The sequence below is a fragment of the Cyprinus carpio genome, chromosome A7 (assembly GCF_018340385.1).
Source record: "Cyprinus carpio isolate SPL01 chromosome A7, ASM1834038v1, whole genome shotgun sequence".
Lineage (NCBI taxonomy): Eukaryota > Metazoa > Chordata > Actinopteri > Cypriniformes > Cyprinidae > Cyprinus > Cyprinus carpio.
In genome coordinates, this window is record NC_056578.1 from 31,464,465 (window position 1) to 31,486,222 (window position 21,758).

The 21,758-nt window shown below is 37.9% G+C and overlaps 1 protein-coding gene across 3 annotated transcripts in view; it reads right to left on the reverse strand.

Annotated features, from left to right (window-relative positions):
• Positions 1 to 2,355: 2,355 nt before the first annotated feature.
• The window catches only part of LOC109062032 (NACHT and WD repeat domain-containing protein 2-like), a 51,508-nt gene continuing 32,105 nt past the window's right edge, over positions 2,356 to 21,758 (reverse strand). For all 3 annotated transcript variants that reach the window (XM_042760827.1, XM_042760826.1, XM_042760828.1), the window contains 4 exons: positions 14,640 to 14,843; positions 12,878 to 13,028; positions 10,285 to 10,874; positions 2,356 to 8,679 (listed from right to left, as the gene is read on the reverse strand). In XM_042760827.1, the coding sequence (XP_042616761.1) occupies positions 4,774 to 8,679; positions 10,285 to 10,874; positions 12,878 to 13,028; positions 14,640 to 14,843 (4,851 nt within the window). In that variant the 3' untranslated portion in view covers positions 2,356 to 4,773. The remainder of the gene's footprint in view (positions 8,680 to 10,284; positions 10,875 to 12,877; positions 13,029 to 14,639; positions 14,844 to 21,758) is intronic.

The following is a 21,758-nucleotide window of genomic DNA, read 5'->3' on the forward strand; positions in this document are numbered from 1 at the left end:
GCTTTATCTCATCATTCCCTCCATTACTGAATACTTTTGCTCACTGTGTTTGTTTAAAATTAATGAGTAGTCAGGAAGCGTGTGATGCCATGGGGTAAGCAATAATCTGATCAACTCTAGTTGTATTTGTTGTGATAAGTGGTCTTCTCACCTTTGAATGCCAGCTGAAGGTGACAGTAGGATATCTTTGTGTAACTGTCAACAGAAGCTTCATGTAAAGGAGTGACAAGTTCATTTCTGAGTATCTATATCAAGTCAAAACATCCCTGCTGTTTCTTCTCAGGTGGTGGTGTTTGTATTTGTACCTGCGTAACAACAAAAATGACTTGTGAGAATATTTGAAATGGTGCTTTCTATTTAAGATACCCATAAATCAGCTAAATAATATTTTACATTACATAGTGATCTCAACAGGTTTATCTGAGGTTTAATTTCGGGTTTAGGAGATAGAAAATACTACCTTCTCAGTATAACAACAGAAGTCAATGGAACGTCCTCACTTTGGTAGAATAACATATGTACATTTGTATGTGTATTCTTGGTGGGCCTTTTCCTTGATTTTTTTTTTTTTTTTATGTTATAATGTTCTCTGGCTTAGTCTAGTAGTGTCTGTATTAGCTTAATGTAGAAGGTACTATTTAAAAAAAAATATGTTCATGTGTCCATGACTGCTACATACAGATCATATCTGAAGGACCTGTTTTTCCTTTTGTGGGAAATTTATTTAATATGTTGGAATTTATTCAGCAGTTTTAATTTGAGTATACATAACACTTATGGGTGTATTGAAAACAATACATCAAAACACAGGTTTGATTATCACTCAAAATAATGTCCATGTGACCATGGTGCATAGTGAGGATTACAACAGGACACACATTTTCACTCTCTTACATGGGTGTGTTTATTGTTTTTGTCTCCTCTAACCAATGGTCTGTTAATCTTTCCACTTATGTACTTACGAGATCGAATTACATCTTTTTTATATTATTATTATTAAATATATCCTCTGAGCCAATGAACTGTACTGTATGACAACTTTTACAGTAATAAAGCATGAAAGCATTTGGTGTACACCGTAAGTAAATGCTCCACACCTTTTTCAAGCTTGCTGTTTAAATGTTCCTATCATGATTGCTTTTGTAATGAGTTTTGAGTCATATTCCAATTTAGTCTTCACTGAGACAATATTCATAATTTAGGAAAATAGTTTGTGAACTGAATTATTAAACAGCTGTAACTGTAAATTGTTAAAGTAAGTGCAATATAATGGGCATCTGTTTGACATGATAATAATTGTGTATTTTAGAACTGCTAAGTTTGTGTCACATCCTGACCCCATTCCCACCGAAAAGTTGTGATGTGATGGCAGTCAAGATTCTAATTAGTAAAAGAGTTCATGGCAATGTTAAACGGTGATATTTTTGTTTGTGAAATAGTTTTTTTTTTTTTTTTCATGTGACACTGAAAACTGGAGTAATGTCTGCGGAAAATTCAGTTTTGCCATTATAGGAATTAATAAAAATGAAAATAAAATAAAATCATAATTTAGATTTTTTTTAATGGTAGAGTATATCAGAAGTGTTTCTTTTTAGTTACAACAATACTGTACTTGGTATGTTATGGTATTCTACTTGCACCAGGAAAAGAAAGCAGAAACTGGAGGATGATCAGAATGAATGTGATATATTTAGCAGTACAAATATTGACTATTTGATGACAATTGTTCAGTTACAGCACAGTGACTTCCCAGAGTGAGATGACTAAGAGCGTCTATGCCGTGATGAGTTTATGTAAAAAAAAAAAAGTCAATGCATCTGTTTTTCCCCATTATGCCAGTTCCATAGTCATCACAACAGGGGGCTGATTAGGGTTGAGTTTCGATAGAGACACACACGCACACGCACACACACCAGCATTCCTGCCCTGAGCTACTATTTGTTTATGGTGATGTTTATGTATTGTTACCTGCACTGTTTCAGACGTGTGTGAAAGAATCCAGGTGTGTGCAAGCAGTAATTGAAATACTGATATGGTATAACACGTGCTCACTGTTTGTAAAATATTTAACACACTTGTTTGCACACTGCACAGGGGAGTAAAACTGTTATCAGACAAATAGTTTAACGTCTCAGTTTCTGAATGTGCCATGTAAGGTATCCCTTTAGCAAAGCATTCCTCATGTAAACAACATGCATCTTTAGGGATCATTATGATAAACCAAGTTAAACGAAGATTTATATCCGCTAGATGAGAAAAGATATAATTGTATCATAGCAGGTTTTGGAAAAATTATGTACTTTTATGTACCTATAAACTAATACAGTACATCCTTTCAAAGAACCGAATGTCTAGTGTTTTCTTTCCAAGGGAAGACCAATATATCCAGATGAAATATGATGAGATTTAAGAGGCAGAAAGAAAACCATTTTATTACATTAAAATGTTCCATACAAACAATGCATACACACCAAGTCATATTGCTTTCAGACACATTTTCTGCTATTTTTTCTTACTTCTAGAATACTTAACTTTGTAACAAAATGTAAGTACAACATTTATGAAAATATATATCTCTAAACAGGGATCTTCAATCTTGACAATACGAATAATACAATAAACACATTCAATACCAGTATGTGAACTATGTTTTGCAAACGTAGTTAAAAGTCATTCAAGTTACATAACATTTAATATACTGTTCAACTGCTCTCATATCGACACATTCAAATATACTCTAAAACTGGCATTCCGATATAATAGCGATGGACTTCATCAATATCTTAGCAAAGATAATGCATGTTCTCAGAGTTATGCTAGAAAACACAACAAAGCCAGAAAAGTCCAGAAAAGTAACAAGTAGGGTCACAAACAACAGCATTTAACATTCTGAAAACAAGTAATAATAATTAAAAAAATAAACAAAACTTTGGCAAATATTATATGATATCTATATGTTTTAAACACTTCAGTGGGAGAAGCTAATCACACCTGAATACTGCTACAGGTTGTGGGTTGTAAATGGGCCTATGTGTCAGTATTTCCAGAGGTAAACATACAATTCGACGGAATAGCCCTTGAGTTATGGAGAGAAGAGTTAGAATGGGGCATGGCTGATCATTTTGTTGAAACTACTTTCTTTTGCAACATGCCAGAGAACACCCATAACTGAAGGCAAAAATCGTATAGTTAGCATTCATGTCACACTTATTCAAAGTCAACCTCAGTGTACAACCCGTTTAAAATAAAGCGCAACCACCAAACACTGCCTTGGCAAACACCATTCATAAATCAACCTTGTTTATGATAACATATAGTCTATTCATAAATATCTCTAAGTCATCTATAACATGAAAGTATTATTATAATACTAATAATACTAAGTATTATTTTTTTTCAAGCACACAATCAATCAACCTTTACCTTACAAAGAACAATTACAAATACACTTTTGTATAAGATGACCCAACTGTAAAGGCGTAGAAACTCTTGGTGAGATGCTACACAGGACTCTTTTACAGTGGTTTAGTCCTCGAATCAGTACTCAATATTTGTAGCTTGATACAACTGTACCGTCCTTTAATACAACGAATTGCACATTCTTTAAAAGTAACACCATTAATACTATTAATCTTTTGGATTTAGTTGAGAAGGATGATCTTCTCAGTATCAGTTTTAAAATTAAATGTGAGGATGTGTTTAATACTGTCTGTCATTTAGAGCAAATTCCACACATGGACTCATGGACATCCATGCCACTTTGGTCAGAGAAAGTCTGGAACGCATTCTGAAATTAATAAGAAGCTCATTTGTAGCTTCAAATTATGAAGAAGCTCCATGCCACGTTGGTCACGCAAAGTCTAAAACACATTCCATGCCACATTGGTCAGAGAAAGTCTAGAATGCATTCTGAAATTACTAAGAAGCTCATAATGACTCCAGACAATTTTCTGAATACCTGAATACTGAAATGTACTTTCCAATGATCCTCATTCAGATGCTGTTATTCCAAATTAAGCAAATTTGTATGCATTGTATGCTAAATGTTCATTGTATGCTGAACCGTAATGATGAAAATTTGTATCAATGCATTTTTGTTTAGAAATTCCCTGCAAATTTTTCTTCATCAGTTTCTGTAACAAAGAAAAGATTAAAATCCAGGCACTCACTTTGATTGCATTTAGCACAACATAACATATATTTAAGTAGTTGCACAAACTGCAGCAGCCAAAGTACATATGTACACATATGTACATAAGTTTACATTTTAGTACAGTACCAGAGGATGTCAATAAACAGACACAAATTAATATTTTGAAAAAAGAAATAAAAATGGTTGCAACTTTTATATGGCTACAAATATTTTACATTTCTGTATGCTTCTGTATAAAGTGACGATATGGCTTGATTTGACTAAACTTATACAAAATCTGACCTATATGGCCACATTGGCATATACATGAGAAGGAAGAACATATCAAAAAGCCAAATGGATTGGCTTTTCCAGTGAATGACATTTGTTTGGAATTAATTTTGTTCCTTAGTATGATATTAAATTCAGTGTATACACTTAACAGTAAATTGATGATTGATAAAATAAATCAAGGTGACTAATTGCAGATTAAGTTCAGTTTAAAGCAATTGGCCAGTTACTGTATGTTACCCAGAGGACTGATCTGTGCAGCTGAATCAAAGTTGCTGTAAACAATAATCACCTGAATCCAAACCTGGCCTTGTTCCTTCATGCCTGTCAGTGTCCTACAGAGGGCGCTCTCATTGCAGCAGTTCAGTTTTCTTTGTGGGTGTTGTTGACTCTGGCTCTCCACTGTCAGACACGTTGATAGGACTGTCCCGAGAGAAGACCTCGGTGGATTCTCTCCACATACAGTCAGCAATGGTCTTGAAGGCATTGGTGCTACACTTAGGTCGTACTTTCTGTGAGGCATTGTTAACTATTTGGCGACTGTTTGAGGTGGCAATCTTGATTTTCATAGCGGCATCCACACGGTCTACCACTGTGTAGGTGCCAATGCTGCCATCCTCAAATCCTACAATGATGTTAAGTGCTCGCTGTGATAGGCACAGATAGGTTGGCGTTTTGTAGAGGGAGCAGGTCCCGATGCTCTTGCCATCTGCCAATCTCATGACAATCAGACTTGAAACCACACCTGCATCATCATCTTCATCGCAATTCTGGAAACAGATGTACACTAAGTAGCGTCCATCTCGTGAGAGCTTCTGCCGCCAGATTATGCCAGCAGCATGTAGCAGACGCAGTTTACCACTGTGTAGGTCTAGGACATTAATGTTCTCATCACCTTTCGACACAATACCCAATTTCCCATTTGGTGATATTTGGAAATCTTCCAGGTTCTTCAAAAAGTTGCTAGGCAGCTGCACCCGCCTACACACAGACTCATCGGCAACACTCCAGATGAAAATTGTTTCTGTGGAGGTAATGAAGATGACATAATCTGGACTGTCAGGAATTAACTTGAAGTTAACAATTGTGATCCCGTCGTCACAGATAAACTTTTTGGATACACTGCCTGACCACAAGCTAACAGCCAACAGCTTATTCTTGTTGGTTCCCACAAGGAATGTGTTAGCTGTGGTAATGAGGGCATGCTGGAGTGTTACTAGAATGTTGCACACCTTGTGACCAGTCGCAAGCCTCCAAACGCGAGAGGCATTCTGCTCGCAAAGGGACACTACAAACTGGTCATTGTGTGTGATGAGAAGCTGTGAGATCCTCTGACCACTGATACGGAATATATTCTCACCTGTGGTTGTATGCCAGATGTACTGACTACTTTTATCATCAGATGTCACCATTAGGTCACCCGATGTTGTCAAGACACAGTTTTCAACAAGGCCTTCATGCTTGAACACCATCTCAATGAAACCTGTGCTGTAGTTCCACTTATGGATGACCTCTGACCCATCCATGGTGTACACAAAATCCTCTCTGCCAGAGAGCTGCAGACTTTGGATAGGTTTCCCCGTTTTATCAATGTTCGACATGGCTGTTATAATGTCAATGTCCCACACAGAAAGTACACCGCTGCTGGCTACAGACAGCAGCAAGTTATGGTGTGTTGATTTGATCAATTTTACAATGGCTCCAGATATCTCTATCAAGCTGGCCATGCACTGTCCACTGTCTCTTCTCCACACAAATATGGATGATGTGTTCTCCATGGAGGCTATTATGCTTTGGCTATTCTTGGAGAGAACGGCCGCCACAAAATTTTCACTACGCTTGGCCTTAAACTTCTCTGCCATCTTCCAAATCTTGGTGTCCAGCACCTCAATGCTTCTCGCTTTGCAGATAAGGATGGATCGCTGATCCTCAGAGAGCTCTATGCCCACCACTTCGGTCTCATCTCCTCTGCAGTCATAATCCTCCATCAGCTTGGGATTTGTGATATCTTTGGTGTTCCACACAGAGAGACTGCCCTCATTGTCGATCATCACCATTTGATGGATTGTGTCTAGAATCAGGATGGACTTAACAAATCCACCAGAGAACTCAGAAGTCATTGTAGCAAGCTTGTCCCCACTACCAAGGTGGAATATGGTGGTTGTGTTGAGATACTGTCCGCAGAAAGCATACATTCCATCTGGGGAACACTGGACACAGGTTACCTCATACCAGCAATGGAACTGATACAATGGCCAACCATAGAGCAAATCAATCACATTGACGTCTTTACTTGCCTCCAGCCAAGCTAAGGCATGGTGGCTGGACAAGGTGAATCCATTAATGAACGCTACCCCACCAGTGATGCCACAGTTCTTGGACCCTTTCACCTCCACCTCTGACAACAAGCAGGATTTGTGGTTGTCATAAATGAGGAGTGTATTTTTTGTAGTGGCCACTACCAGATACTTCTCATCTGTGGTTAGCCTGATGCCAAGAACAACCGACCTCGCCGTGTCGATCTGTCTTATCAACTGTCTACTCTCAACATCCCATGTGCTGACAGATCCATCTTCGAGGGCCACGATGACTATGTTTGGAGCTAATGTAGGTAGAATCTCCACTATTTGCATGTAGCTAGAACAGAGAGGTAATCTCTCTGGACTGTAGGTGACATCCATGGAAGAGTGCAGTGGCACAATAGAGCAGTATTTAGGACCATCCTTGTCACATTCAAGAATGAGATGTCTGAGCTTGGGGAGAGATGTGACAACTGGAAGGAGCCTTTGCTGTAGTTCAGCAGACAGTGATGCAGGATTCTTTGTCACTTTAAGCTTTATACTGCGGAGTGTAGTTGCAAGAAATTTTAGCTCCTTTTCTTGCGTGTAGCTGTAAGCTAGGTCAATGTCTGACAGGGCCTTGTCAAACTGCCCAATCTTTATCATAGTGTAGAGCCAGCTGAAGTTCATGATGACACCATACATGAGATCATCTGTTCGGCCACTCCTTGTCAGGTGGTATGTGAGCTCCGTCATCTTTCGGTGGTTGACAAAGAAGATGTCTGGCTCTAGCAAGTTACACTGGAACACCCAGGGTTGTTCGGGTGTCTGTCTGTCATAAGAGTGCTTGTCAGCAGAAGCCTTGTCATGGCCATGAAGGCTCTGCTGGTGATGAGGGTTTTGATGGTGTGAGATATTCAGTGAGGCAAAGTGATTATTGTCGCAATGGAATATCTTCTTTCGTCCACCTGCCCATGCTCCAAGGAAGTACTCAGCCAAAAGGCTATGCATTTGATGTACATCTTCTTCATTACTAAGGTATAGCTTCTGTGCTATAAGATGCAGGTGGCGATTTGCCCACACCATCAGTGTTACATTATGGACTTGACGTTCCACCAAATAACCTTCTAGTTCTTCTTTTAGCCTGGCGATGAAATCGTAAGAAATACGCAATGGGCTTTTAAGATTACAGCTCACCATGATGTCCCCAAGGACACTGTTGTCCAAAGATAAGATATCCTCTAGCTCCAGCTCTGTCAGGCCTGCCCGTGCCATTGTGATGTAGCCCAGTGCCCGAAAGACAAAGTGTGAGCCAAGCTTGTTTTCAGTAGAGTAGAAAAGCTGCTCAATGCTTTCGTGCACTGTAGAACTCAATGATTTGTCATCCACGTCCTTGTGCGACCGCCAGTGAACTACCTCTCGGTAGATTAGGTTGACAAACATGGGGAGTGTACATTTTGCCATTGCCTCATTCACATATATCTGTTGGCCTGAGGTCACCTTCCTTTTGACACTCAGAAGCTGCTGTTTAAGTGTCTGACTGCAAGCTTTGCGATCTCTTTGCATCAGTTCAACATAGGCATTCTCGTCATGTATCAGGCAACGTAATTTCTGGAGTATTCCATGCTTGTTGGGTAGGGTGGACACTACAATTCGGACTGTACATGGCAGGTGGACAGGTAGCCACCACAGCTTTCGGGCCTCGTCAACATCTGCCAACTGCTCCAAGGCATCCAAAATGATGACAAGAGGTCGGTGGAATGATGACTCCCCAAGCAAATTCACTAGCAATTCCCTCATCTCCTGGATTTTGTTAGGTAAGAAGTGGATCAGGCACTGATAGTTGATGGCAATCTGCTCACAGATGCTCTGTAGCAGGGTGCGGAGGTCAGTAGAGAAGTCTGTGGAGCCGATGAATCTGACAATGACCACCGGGTCTGTTTCTGGTCCCATCTCTTTCTGTAGCCATGAATAAGCCTAAACAAATGAAAATGAAACAGAAGCTCAGAAATACAGCATTTAAATATAGTTTACTAAATGTTTTTCAGTATGTTAATTAATATTTTATTCATATACAGTTAGGAAAAGCTCAAGATGTTAATTTGTGTAAAAGTAGTAATTTTGTAATCAGATTTTAGTATAGCTTGGCCATTTGCAAATAGATTTAATCTACATAAAATACAACAACTGTATTCAATATTATTTAACGTTTAACAGGATCTTGTGTCCTGTTGTTAAAAAAAAATCACATGGTTAAAAATCCAGAAACTAATATGATCTAGAGCAACACTATTATAAGTATGACTCTAGCAAACAAAACTTGAGTGACTCTAGTCCATCCATTATTTAGTAGATCTGCTCACTGTACACTAACTTTGACAACTCAGAGTGTGAGGAAGGAATACTAAGACCTACGACTGTAAAGCAAATAATCAAATGTACTCAAGAGCGATAGAGTCAGCACTGGATTTCTTGTGCTGAGGATTTTCTAAATCAGTTTGAAACGTTCCCTCATCCTTAGCACAATTCTTTCTTGGATGTGGTTAAAGGGTGCCCCCAGCTGTGATTCAGGAAAACATGAAATTTTATTTCTCTTTGTCAGGAGAAGGCTGACAATTAATGATAAAATGCTTTTCCAAAGCCACCATTTGCTAGAGGATTGTGTGTCTGTGTGTTTGTATTATTAGCCAAGGGGTGTGCGTGTCCAGATTGCTACTTGAATGCATCACTGTGCTCATATTTGCTGCATGATTCTTAGTACCGTACAGCACTGACAAGGGCAGTATAAAAACATGCCAGCTGTACCAAACATGAGACTAATTTGCATGACACAGACAGACACCCTAGATTATAAAAAGTGTATGCAATGTGTGGGCATGTAAATTGCATTTCATATATAAATATTTTAGAGTATCTGTCTCTCTGTAGTGTGTATGTTACATAGAAGCATAGTGTGAGAGAGCGAGAACATAAGCAAGGACAAGGGAGTTAGTCAAGGTCCCCAGGCTCATCATCTGTGAACTAACATTAGAGGCTGAGGTCTGTGATGGGTTGCCATGGGTGATGGGAAATGTCAACACTACCCTTCCTCTGTTTATTCCTCACCCCCAAACTTATCAACACTGTCAATTCTGACCATCAACACATAACACAGTCACACCACTGAATCTGATCTCCATAAGCCCTAAGAATTGGCTGAAGCTGACAGATATTAGTAATTATATCAAATTATTATTATCAATTAAATCAGGATTTTTTTTAAGCTTGTGAATGCAATGGTCTGCATTTGGACTACTGTGTGCCTACAGATAGATGGGAATTCACAAAATTTGTTACAGCAGACAAATTCATGTAACAGCAGCCCAAAATCCCTAAATGTTAATTTGAATCCAATGCCATGACATCAGATATTAAGTCAGAGGAAGCAAAGAACAGCTTTAGGCTAAATACAGGCATCCCGCAGCATTAATCTAACATGTGCTGGCATCCAGATGGCCTTAAAAAGCAGGTCAGTATGTTCACACATGCTTTCTCTCTCACCCACACACACATACATACATGCATATTATGCATGCTTTTCACCTGTTTTGCCACTTCAGCAAGTAACAATGTCTTTCCAGTGCAGGGTCCTCCATACACCACTAGGGGGGTTATTCGACCACCTTTGGAGGGGTACAGGTACTCCTGGACTATGTCCAAGGCTTCACTCTTGTACACATAAAAAGATGAAAAAGTCTTGCACAGCGACAGATGCTGTATGATTTCATCATACAGTGGATCTGTCTCTGTGTCAAAGTTCTGTTGGACCGTGGCCTGAATGATATCCACCATGTCTTCATAAAACTGTTTACAGAGACCTTCGACGTAGTGGCTCTCTACTTCCTGTGAGTAGCCAAGTTTCATGTCACAGTGAGTGACCGACGAGTAGACTCGAAGATTGGATGCTGCCACCCCCATTGGAATGAACTCATCTCTGACTTTCAGAAGACGCTCATAGGCTTCTTGGTTTCTCATGACACGGTCGGCGCTCACCACAATGTCCATGTAGCGTGCCATCTCAGGGAGTTTAGCGAAACGGTCAAAGTTGGATATCTTCCGGATGTAACACACACATTTCTTGAGGAAGGCTGGGGTTTGCTGGCCCAGTGCAAAATCCAGTTCATCCTCTAATGCTGAAAGACAAGAGATAAACAGAAAGAGCATAATAATGACCCAGTTCTGCATGACAGAATGTTTCTTTTCATTCATGGTTTTCATCCCTGCCACTATTTACTCCCAAAAATCTTCAGTGGCACTTTCAGAAAACATGCATAATTTGATGTCATGAGGTGAGCGCTTCTCCCAGTCTTTAGCAAATGATTAGATCCGTCTTTCTGAGCTGCCTTGACGAAGAAAAAAGTGATATGATCTCTTAATCCAGCCTTGCCTGGTTTTATCAAAGACCTCCAAAGGCAGCATTCCAGTGATAGCCTGCCAACCTCGTCAGCTTAGTATCGCATACTTGCAGCTTGTTTTGTAAACGAGATGAGAGGGGGTTGCAAAAACGGCAAGTAAATGGCTGCAGATCCCCCAGGAAAGCATTAGCTCAGTTAAGTCTCACATGTACTTTCCTCACTCTGGTATTAGTAATCAAAATAGAAACCACATAAAAAAATAATAATAATAATAAAAAAAAAACAAATAGGGGTATCTGTTTAAAGAAATTTAAATAAATTATATATACACTATATACACTACCAATGTCACGGGTGCCTACTGTGCTGGAGCACAGTACAGGTAGTGTGTACAGAAAATGTAGCTTTGTCATCACAGGAATTAAATAACAGTTCAATATATAATAAAATATAATTTTAACAGTTAATTTATTTTATTTTATTGTAATGGTAAAATGCCAAAAATGCAAAATATTGTAAAATGCCTTTTTTTGTGAATTGTGATACCAGTGATACTTTTTAAATAAAGATCCACAAGATGCCACATCCATCAAACTTAAGAATATACGTGCAGATCAGGGAACTCACTGATGCTCTGAAGTAAGACAGAAGACCTCAGTTTTAATGAAAGGAACCTCTGCAACTGAGAATAAATTGTTCATCACATAAAAAAAAGAAATGCCTCGCTTACGAGATCCTCTTGAATGCAGTTGTTTCATATCTACTGCATGTCGAGACGAAGACTTAACTGTATCAGTGATTGAATTATAAGCCAATGCTCTCAGAATGACAGTAAAGAGCAAGCAGTGAATCTGTTCTTTCTCTGGTGCCGACCCACTGTCTCTAATGTGGAGTATGGTGATGAGACTTAACTGTATCACTGAATATTGGATTAACCTGGATGAATTAAGTTAGCCTGATTAGATCTCCTCTTATGCTGGCTAATGCGGGCGAATTTTAATTTAGTCACAATGACTTTCAAGTAATAACATTTTCATTCATTATGAGCTTTGAATACGATCTCTCTATGAAACCACAAAGCAATAAACTATGGCTCTGTAGCATGATTCAGCCTTTTTTTTAATTATGCATGCAGTTTAACAGACAAACAACCTAAATGTTAAGCATCAAGCACCACTGAAACCTTTAAAGTGAAATGGTGCCTCTTAAGACAAGCTGGAAATTGCTTCACACATTGGTCACAAAAGATGCTGGAGTGCCACTGTTCTTCAGAGTTTAGTTCCATCCCATCTGCGTATAAAGGCATTGAGTAAACTACTTTAAACTCATACTAACTATAGCATGTTGTAAATGTCTGCAATAGAATCTTTATAGAATAGAATGTTTTTTAAATAGTAAGATAGTATAGTAGATTGTTAAGAGTGGTAACATTAAGCGCCACTATGGATCAAAAAACATGTATTTTTTAGCAAAATTACTCAGAGAACACAGAGGTTATTAAAAAAAAATAGATGAGGGAATCATATTGAGTATCTAGTCATATTAGATGTGGAGTCTGTGGTCCTTCAGCTCAGTGGAAAATAAGTTGACCATAATGATTCAAATTTGAGTACCCTTAGTTAATATATTTAAATATACTGTCAATGTTGACATTTACAGAAGTTGCAATGTACTGCAAAACACACTGCAAACCAACACAGGCATTTAAAGCCATGTAAAATAACACTAAACATTTATAAGCTGTGAGCTCAGTCATTACCGTAAATATAACTAGAATTTACCCGAGCAAAGAAATTTCTTGGCTTGACCACTCTTCATGGTTCCCTTCTCCTGCAGCTGTAAAACAGAGGTTCTGAAGATCCTCTTGATTTCCTCTGAGACTGCCCTCCATGCCTTGTCGTTCTTTGATTTTGCTACGCTGCTTGACTCCATCTGCGGGGTAAAATCACATATGGAGTCATCCAATTATTCAAGGTTTCACTGTGTCTATGTTGGGCATTTAAACCAATAAAAAAGAAAAGCTACAACATATCATGTAACATTTACATTAATTAACACTTCTTTCATTCCACTAAAAAGCAGGAACAAATGCATTAGTACCCTGTACTTTTTGGTTTAACTGTAATGCTAGCTGTAGCTAGCACAGCTAGCATAATTTTAATCTTGTTCTAGTACAAACTGCACTGAGGTTTTGTCCCAGTACTTGATCCCCATCCTTCAAAGATGTTGTCACCATTGTTCAGGAAATTTTCACATTCAATATCCAGTCATTTCAATTGGAATCCATGTGATCATGAATTTCAGGAACATTTTGATAATTATTTAGTTATTTTTATTTTTACTGTATAATCAACAGCAAAGTGGAAGGAGAGACGGGGCTGGCATCAGTACATGAATCAAACCTGGTGCTTGAAACTGCTATTTGTTGTCATATTTTAATTTATCACTGTTATCATAAATACTGTATCACAGATCATTTTAGTTTACTGCACTTTATTCTTAAGTTATTCATAGTCTTGCAAACTCACAAACAGCTTAATTCTTAAATAGCTTAAAAATCAGGTGAATTACATACAGATTTTTAAAAATATGTTTTTTTTTTATATAAAATAAAAATTATTTTATAAAGCACCTGCAAAATCTCTAGCTGATTAGACAGTTTTACAGCAAAAAACAGTATAACTAGAGAAAGAAAACATATTATTATATTTATAAGACCTACTGATATGAAAACATATTAATACAGTTCTATGAGATTTTCCATTGACTTTTTCAAGTCATGCCTAGAAATAAGAAAAACTGAAAGCTCCTAATATTCCCGTGACCACAGGAACTCTGTGTAATGTAGAGGGATGTCAAAAGGAGTCGAAATGACTCTGTCTGCTTGAACAGAGAAAGTGAAAGCAGACACCCACTCTGTTACTGAACTAATATTTTTAGGAAGTGTTTGTCATGAACCCAGTCACCTACCAGAGAGAAAGAGGACAGAAACACACAGACATAGAGAGAGAGAGAGAGAGAGAGAGACCAGTGGGTGTTTCTGCTGAGTGCAGGTAGAAACTCTGTCCCTGCTGCTTTTCTCATTTTAGTCCAACAGAGACCCTCAGCTTCACAGACGCTCCCTCAATTTGCAGCCACTCTGCATTACAACCTGATTTATACAACACTATATGATCTGTGTGTGTGTATGGGTGACAGAAAGCGAAACAGAATTTGTGTGTGTGTAAGAAAGAAAGAGAGAGCCCCATTAAGGTATAATGAAAGACAAACTGAATTTATGAAGCTAATAAACTCTATATGTGGTAAACAGTGTTCTCTCACGGGCCTGCCATTTTTACAGTGCTCCATATAAAACAGCATCAGCACCGGTCAGCCACTGACATTTACAGGTTGTTCCTGTGTGTGTGGGACAGGTCAGGTCGGCTGGAAACTCTGCATATTTCTGGATGCCCTCTCATGTGCCTCAAAATGCTTTCAATGTTTCTAAAAACTAAACGGTATACCAATTCTTCAAATATAATCTCTTCTTCATGATCTACTTACAGAGTTCTGGTAGTTCTTCAGTATCTCAGCTTTTGGTTTTAGGTAGTAGGCAGGCGGGACTGAGTTCTCATCCCGACAATACCACTCCTCCAAGATCCGTGTGTCTAGTCCCGCCTCCACCGCCGCATCCAAAATCATCTCAAACTCGGCCGACTCCACCTCCCCTGGGACTCGAATGCTGCCATACTTCTCTCCAATGAGCCCCTGGGAAAGAGGGAGAAACTATAAGCTTTTGCAGTTCCCATCACAAGCGGTATTCAGGCTTGCATATTATGAGGTCGATAACACTAAGTGGACATTGCAAACTGACCTCATAAATATGCAAATAAGAACATTATCCCAGAGTTTACAAGTTAATAGTAAAAATCTTGAAATCTGGGATTAATTATTAAGCTAGGATAAAATATGAACAGTGTGAAACCAGGATCAATAATTTCAAATGTGATACCTAACTCACCTAACCTGACTTATCAGCAGGGTTTATACAAAGAAAATACTTTATATAAAAGAGTTCGAAAGCTACTAAAAAGAAAACTATTCACATGCCATTTAACACTGCAAGTTTGTAATGAATTCACAACCATACAGTAAAACCTGTTAGCTTAGAAAGCCAATTCGCTACATCGTTTGCCAGTGTCATTATGTCAATAAGCCCATAACTGCCAGTGGCAGAGCATTTAAATTGTGCTGGATAAGCCTATAGACTAATGATCTGACCCTTCTTCAAAAACATATACATTAGAGACTTGAAGGAGATGAGACATGGGTTGTGGGATATCACGGCCTCTGTTTAAAGAGGAGTAGCAGAATCTAAAGATATTTTGCCTTCGCTCATATCTCTTCTGAAATTGTAGGTTTCCAACAGGAAAAATGTGACAGCAGTGCTGCGAGATGATTTATGTGATGGCTAATTCAGTATTTTTTATTGGCTACTGGGCTGAACTTTCAATGCTTTGCTTACCCCACCTTTACATCTTGATCTCTAAGTCTATCTGTCTTGCTCTTCCTCTGTCATTTCAGCTTGTACATTCTCTCTTTTTTGTCCTTCAAATTCTATCAGCCTCCGTCCTACCCAGAGAAAGGTACATTATTCCTGTGAGCTCTATAACTCCAGTGTTTAGTGTGCAATACTGAGGAGTATTAGGAATATGAAACTCTGCCAGCTAGATTAATAATGAGGGTGATGAGCCAAACCACTTCTGCCTCTTCATACGTCTCTAATAAGCAAAGGTGATATAATTCAAAAATACTATATATTCAAAAACATATAATATCACATTGTATTTGATAAATAAATTCTCATTAATGAGTGAATGTGCCAAAACATCAGTGTTGGATGTTACAATGTTATTACAACATTATTACTACATTTAACCCTTTTTATTAAATAAATGAGGAATTCTTTCACACTGAATTTTTTTTTCATGAACTACAGCAAAACATTTTGCAATATCCATGAATATTGTATTTGAATATGTTGTTATATGAAATTTAGAAGAACATATAGCCTGATAATTTCTAGAATCAGCTCCACTGCAATCAGCTGATTTAATTAAGGAACGATCCACCCCAAAATTAAAATTCTGTATTATTAAAAAAAAAACCCAAAGGAGGTTCCAGCTGATGCCTCAGAGAGGGGATAACAGAAATAGAGAGACTATGTGAAACTGGTCAAAAGAGTGTTAGGGTGTTATTGTGGAGATACGTCCCTTTGACAGTTGAGACGCACACACTCACACAAACATGTGAGACGTACATCTGTCTTATGCTTTATGCGGGGCTCTGCCATGAAATCTGCTGCAGCTGAGGATACACACTATTATCAACACCCCTGTGCATGAAGAACAACAAGGTGTGTGTAAGAGAGACAGAGACAGTGAGTCTGTAAAATTACCCTATAGTACCATTTGTGTTGCTATACTGTTCCTCTGAGATGGTTTGCTTTGTCTACAAACAGATAAGTCAATGTTTTTCCTTAAGCATGGACAAAACAAGAGTATATATATATATATATATATATATATATATATATATATATATATATATATATATATATATATATATATATATATATACTCTTGTTTTGTCCATGCTTAAGGACAAACATTGACTTATCTGTTATATATATATATATATGCATGCTGTATGCGTAGCGACTAAACATTCAGTGCCAGTGAGACAAAGTCCCTTGATACTGTGCCACACTTTGATGACACATGAACAGGTACTAGAATAAACAGACACTTTGAAGTTGTGCTAGGAGTGTTTATCATAGCGCTTTCTTTTTCTCATCAACTCCTGTTGTTCTGTGGCTCTGTTACTGTCCTTTTTTATGCTTGTTTCTTCTCTTCTGGTTCTTTCTGCGCTCTCTCTCTCTCTCTCTCTCTCTCTCTCTCTCTCATTCTCTCTCTCGTCTCTGCCCCAGGCTGTGTGACAGTGAGTTTCAGCGGCTGTCTCCTCTTGCAAGAGCTTTGATGCCTGTCTTACTTTTACTGTTCTAGGAAACCATAACCTCAGAGCATTGTGGGAAGTGGAGAGTGTGTTGAGTGTTGCTCAAGATTAACTCATCTTTAAGGAATGCCAAGTTCATTATTTAGGAATGTTTTCGTTTTTGAGACTTGAGGCTCTAAATGCAATTGTACAGTGAAAAGAAGCACAACAAAATAGACATGGGAGGTCCATGTAAGTTAATTCTCCAACATTTATCATATATTTGATGTACACTATCGTTCAAAAGTTTGGTAAGATCTCTCTGATCTTCTCACACTGTACCATGTAGTTGCTAGTAGTGAGTACTGAGCCGGGGATTCTATCCCCTTATAATACACTGCAATTTAAAAAGATTAGAAAACAAGGTACACGTTGTAATTCACAATATCTTTTGTTGTTTGTCAGAAAGAATGAAGAATATCTATCATCCGGCAGTTTTAATTTTGACTGCCAACTCTTTAAAATGCATCAAAACAGCACTGAAAATCTATTAAAATTATGAAAAGATGAAAGAGTTATTCTCGGTACACTCATCACCATTTAAATCATAATGTTTGAAAAAATAGATTTAAATCTGGTGTAAGGCCGCTGAGTCAGACCATGCTATCATTGCACATAAAATATCAATATTTAGAACAGTGCAAATAATACAAAATCATTAGAAACACACACAAGACTTCAGCCTCACACACCATGAGATGGGTTAAAAAGAGAGATTAAAAAGAGCCAAATTTCCCTCAAAAACTGTGCCTGTTTTGCCATTTTGTGATAAAGAAATGAGAATCATAAATATGATAATTTATGTTACAATTTAAACATAAATGCACATTGTTCTAGAAGGGGGCATCACCCCCTACCTTTTATACAGCTTTATATACTCACATTGTTATGCTGATAACACAGTTTGTAAGGAAAATTTGTATTAAATTGGGAAGTATTTGCAGGGAAACTTTTTCAAACAAACACACACACAAACAAATTTCTCTTTGTGGGGCCGCGGCAGTCTCGTGAATAAGCTGCTCTATCAGGAGAATCCACAACTGAATGGAACAAAAAGTGTTGAAATTGAGTGCACTTGCTAAATGAAGGTGGATTGTATAAAATGGATCAAACAAAAAACTTTGTTTATTAACGAGCTACAGTTTTGTGGCTTCACGTGCTGACAGAGATGCAGCTTAATAATGCCACAAGTCATCAATAAGGTGCATACTGAATCTGGGCCTCCAGTTTCAGTACATTAAGCCATAGTAAGCTGTTTTTACACATTTCCAAGCGTTTCAAGGTTTCCCAACACGCTTTTTCACAGCGTTACATGCTCAAACTTAACAGAAGTAAATGCACTGCTGATTTCTCCAAGTGACTGCTGCAGGACACAAGGGTGAGACGCGGCAGTGCAGATTGCGCGTATCTCTATATACTGAAGTAAATGAGAATGGGAATTTACCGCATTATGAACGTGTGACTTGCGGGAGTTATTAACACTGTATGCAGTACCTGCAACCTCACACCAGACTTCAGGCCCTGTAGATATAGGCTAGCATATACAAATCATACAGTGAGCAGAAATCTGAAATTAACCTTAACATATTAGAGGAAGATGCTGATAACTCTCCATTACTCCAGGCTTTATTGTCACATGATCCTTCAGAAATATGCTGATTTGTTGCCCAGGAAACATTTTGTATTATTATCAATATTGAAAACAGTTGGGCTGCTTAATATTTTTTGAGGGAACCGTGATATTTATTTTTCAAGATTATTCGATAAATATAAATTTCAAAAAGAAAGAAAAAAAAAGAAAACCTGTATTTATTTGAAACAGAAATTGTCTGCAATTTTATAAAATGTCTTTACTGTATCTTGATTAATTAAATGCATCCTTGATGAATAAAAAAAATGTACAGACCCCAAATGTTGAACAGTAGTGTATATATTGTATGAGGCTAAAAAAGCTAACAAACTCAAAATCAGGGGTTCTTATTCCTGGTCCTGAGGACCCCCCGCTCTGCACAGTTTGCATGTCCCCCTTATTTAATCATCAGCTCGTTAGGAGAGAGCTCCATGAACTGAACTGAGTGTGTCAGATAAGGGAGACATACAAAATGTGCAGAGCAGTTGGTCCCCAGGACCAGGATTAAGAACCACTAATGTAGATGATATAGACTGAGCTTTAAAATCAAATTTTCGTTTAAATGCTACCAGTTTCAGCAGCCCTAAAGTCTCTATTCATATAAATCTGAGAGTTTTTCTCAATCTCTCTCTCTCTCTCTTACATTTCTACCCATCTCTGCCTGTCACACTTAGATTAAACAATTCCAATTTGCCTGGAGACCTTCTCTGGAGACACACCAGCACATGCAACCCAGAACTGTCAGCCGCAAACCCCCTCACACACGCACTCTCTCGGACTCTGATCAAAGCCTCATTTTTGACTCTAAAATAGACCCAAATACATGGCAGTGACACAACACAACATCACTGAACTTAATGGAGGAAATCCCACACACAGATCAAACGCTCACAGAGTTCCAAGCATGTCAGGGTTTGTGTACTTGTACTCCAAACCATGAGGTCCAAAGATATTGGTCTTTGAACTGAAGTCCATTTTGGCTGCCCAAAGGGGTTTAAGGGAGAATACTTTTTTTGTTCTATACAAACTGATTTCCATTCATTTTCTTATGAGATAATAAAGTGCTCTTTGGGAAAAGCCAGCACAGTTTCTAGGAAACTTCTCACTAACTACTGAGAGTGCACAAGTCAGAAAGACTTACCCATACAGTATATCTCTTTGGCAAAGGAGAGGAGTTTAGCTAATTTTAACTAGACCACTGAGAAAAGTGGCCTGGATCTTTCCCGGTCTACTTAAAGGTGAAGTGTGTAATTTTTCAGAGTAACATACTTTCTCCTATTCCAAAATAATATGTAGCACTTACAGCTGTAAGAATTTGTAGGCTGATTTTGGCAAAAGCTGAAAACACTAAATAAATTGACATGACATATAATCAACTGACATTAGAACTGACATGGTCTCCAAATTAGAAACTCGAAAACACCACAATTCTTAAGGGCTGTATGAATTGAATTTTTGAAAAATATTAATACAGCCAAAACGTTTACGTTGTTATGGTGATTTCTGTTTCCAATAAATGTTCTCTTAAAAGAATCCAGAAAAAAATGCAGCACCATTTCCACAAAAAAATATTAAGCAGCACAACTGTTTTCAACATTGATGACAAGTGTTTCTTGAGCACCAAATGATCTGAATGGCTGCTTTCTCATTAAGGAATAAATTATGATTTAAAATACATCAAAAATAAAACAGTTATTTTTTATTGTAATAATATTTCACAATATAACTGTTTTACTCTATTTTGATCAAATAAATGTAGCCTTGATGAACATAAAAGACTTAAAAATCTTACAGACAACAAACTTTTAATCAGTAGTGTATAACTCATCTCTTGACACAACACATTTTTAAAAATATATGAAATGAAATGTCCTGCAACAGGCATAACAAACAGAGGTAACAAACAGAGCATGTCCAGCCAATGACAAAAAGGGGAAATCTTTTTAATATTATATTAATATTGTATTATTACATGCATCATCTTTGACAAGTAGCTGGAAGAATAGCTCATATGAACACTATATAACAAGAAGAAGAAAAAAAAAACTACTCTTTTCATTTACATGGCAAAAAGGAGTGCTTTGAATACCACACCACAACCTGGCAGCTAATGCTATAGAAAAGAGAGAGGCTAATAGGGTGAAAGTAGTCTCTGCCCTACATGGATGGAGGTCAGACACTACATATCATTTGCTAAGAGAGAAAGAGAACGAGAGAGTGAGGGAGTGAGAGAGAGATGAGAGGGTGAGAGGACGAGGACAGAGAGGAGGATTAAGTGAAAGAGTAGATACAAATCAGAGTGAAAGAAGAGGTGAAATGGACACTAGAGCACTGAATGTAGAGGTTAAAATGGGAGACAGATGAAGGAGTGAAGTGGAAGAGAGAGATGGAGATAGAAACCTCTTGAAGGATGAGATTGAGAGAGAAGAGATGTTTGAGAAGACAATTAAAGACTTGCCGCTCATATAAAACTCACTGCCACAATGCCAGTTGCTTAGGCAGTCTACTAAAGCTTTTTTTTTTTAGCTTTTAGTGTTAATTTACTGGTTGAGTTCTGTCTTTGTGTGACAGAATTGTAAAACTGATGCTTGCCTCAGGCCCTGAAACCATATGGAGGTAGACAAAAAGGCACGTGATCACAGTACATATGCACTATACACACCAGCTATCCTGAATATGCCCCTAATAACAGATAAACTCTGCCTATTTACCACCGATTCACCTAAAAAACCTGATCTTTATGGGATGTGTTATGAGAAAGTGAAACACACACAGTCCTGTTCACACCAACAAGAATGTTGTCCAGAAAAATTCAGCTGCATTGAAAAAAAAAAAAAAAAAAAAATTAAGATGCAAACTCACTCTCTGAAAGTAGGTGTAAGCAAGTAGTTGTTTATTGTCACCCAGGTCAACTACATAACTTCTTGGAGGAGTTGGATGTGTTACTCTCGAACTTCCCTGAGGACAGTACTCCTCTGATTCTACTTGGTGACGTCCAC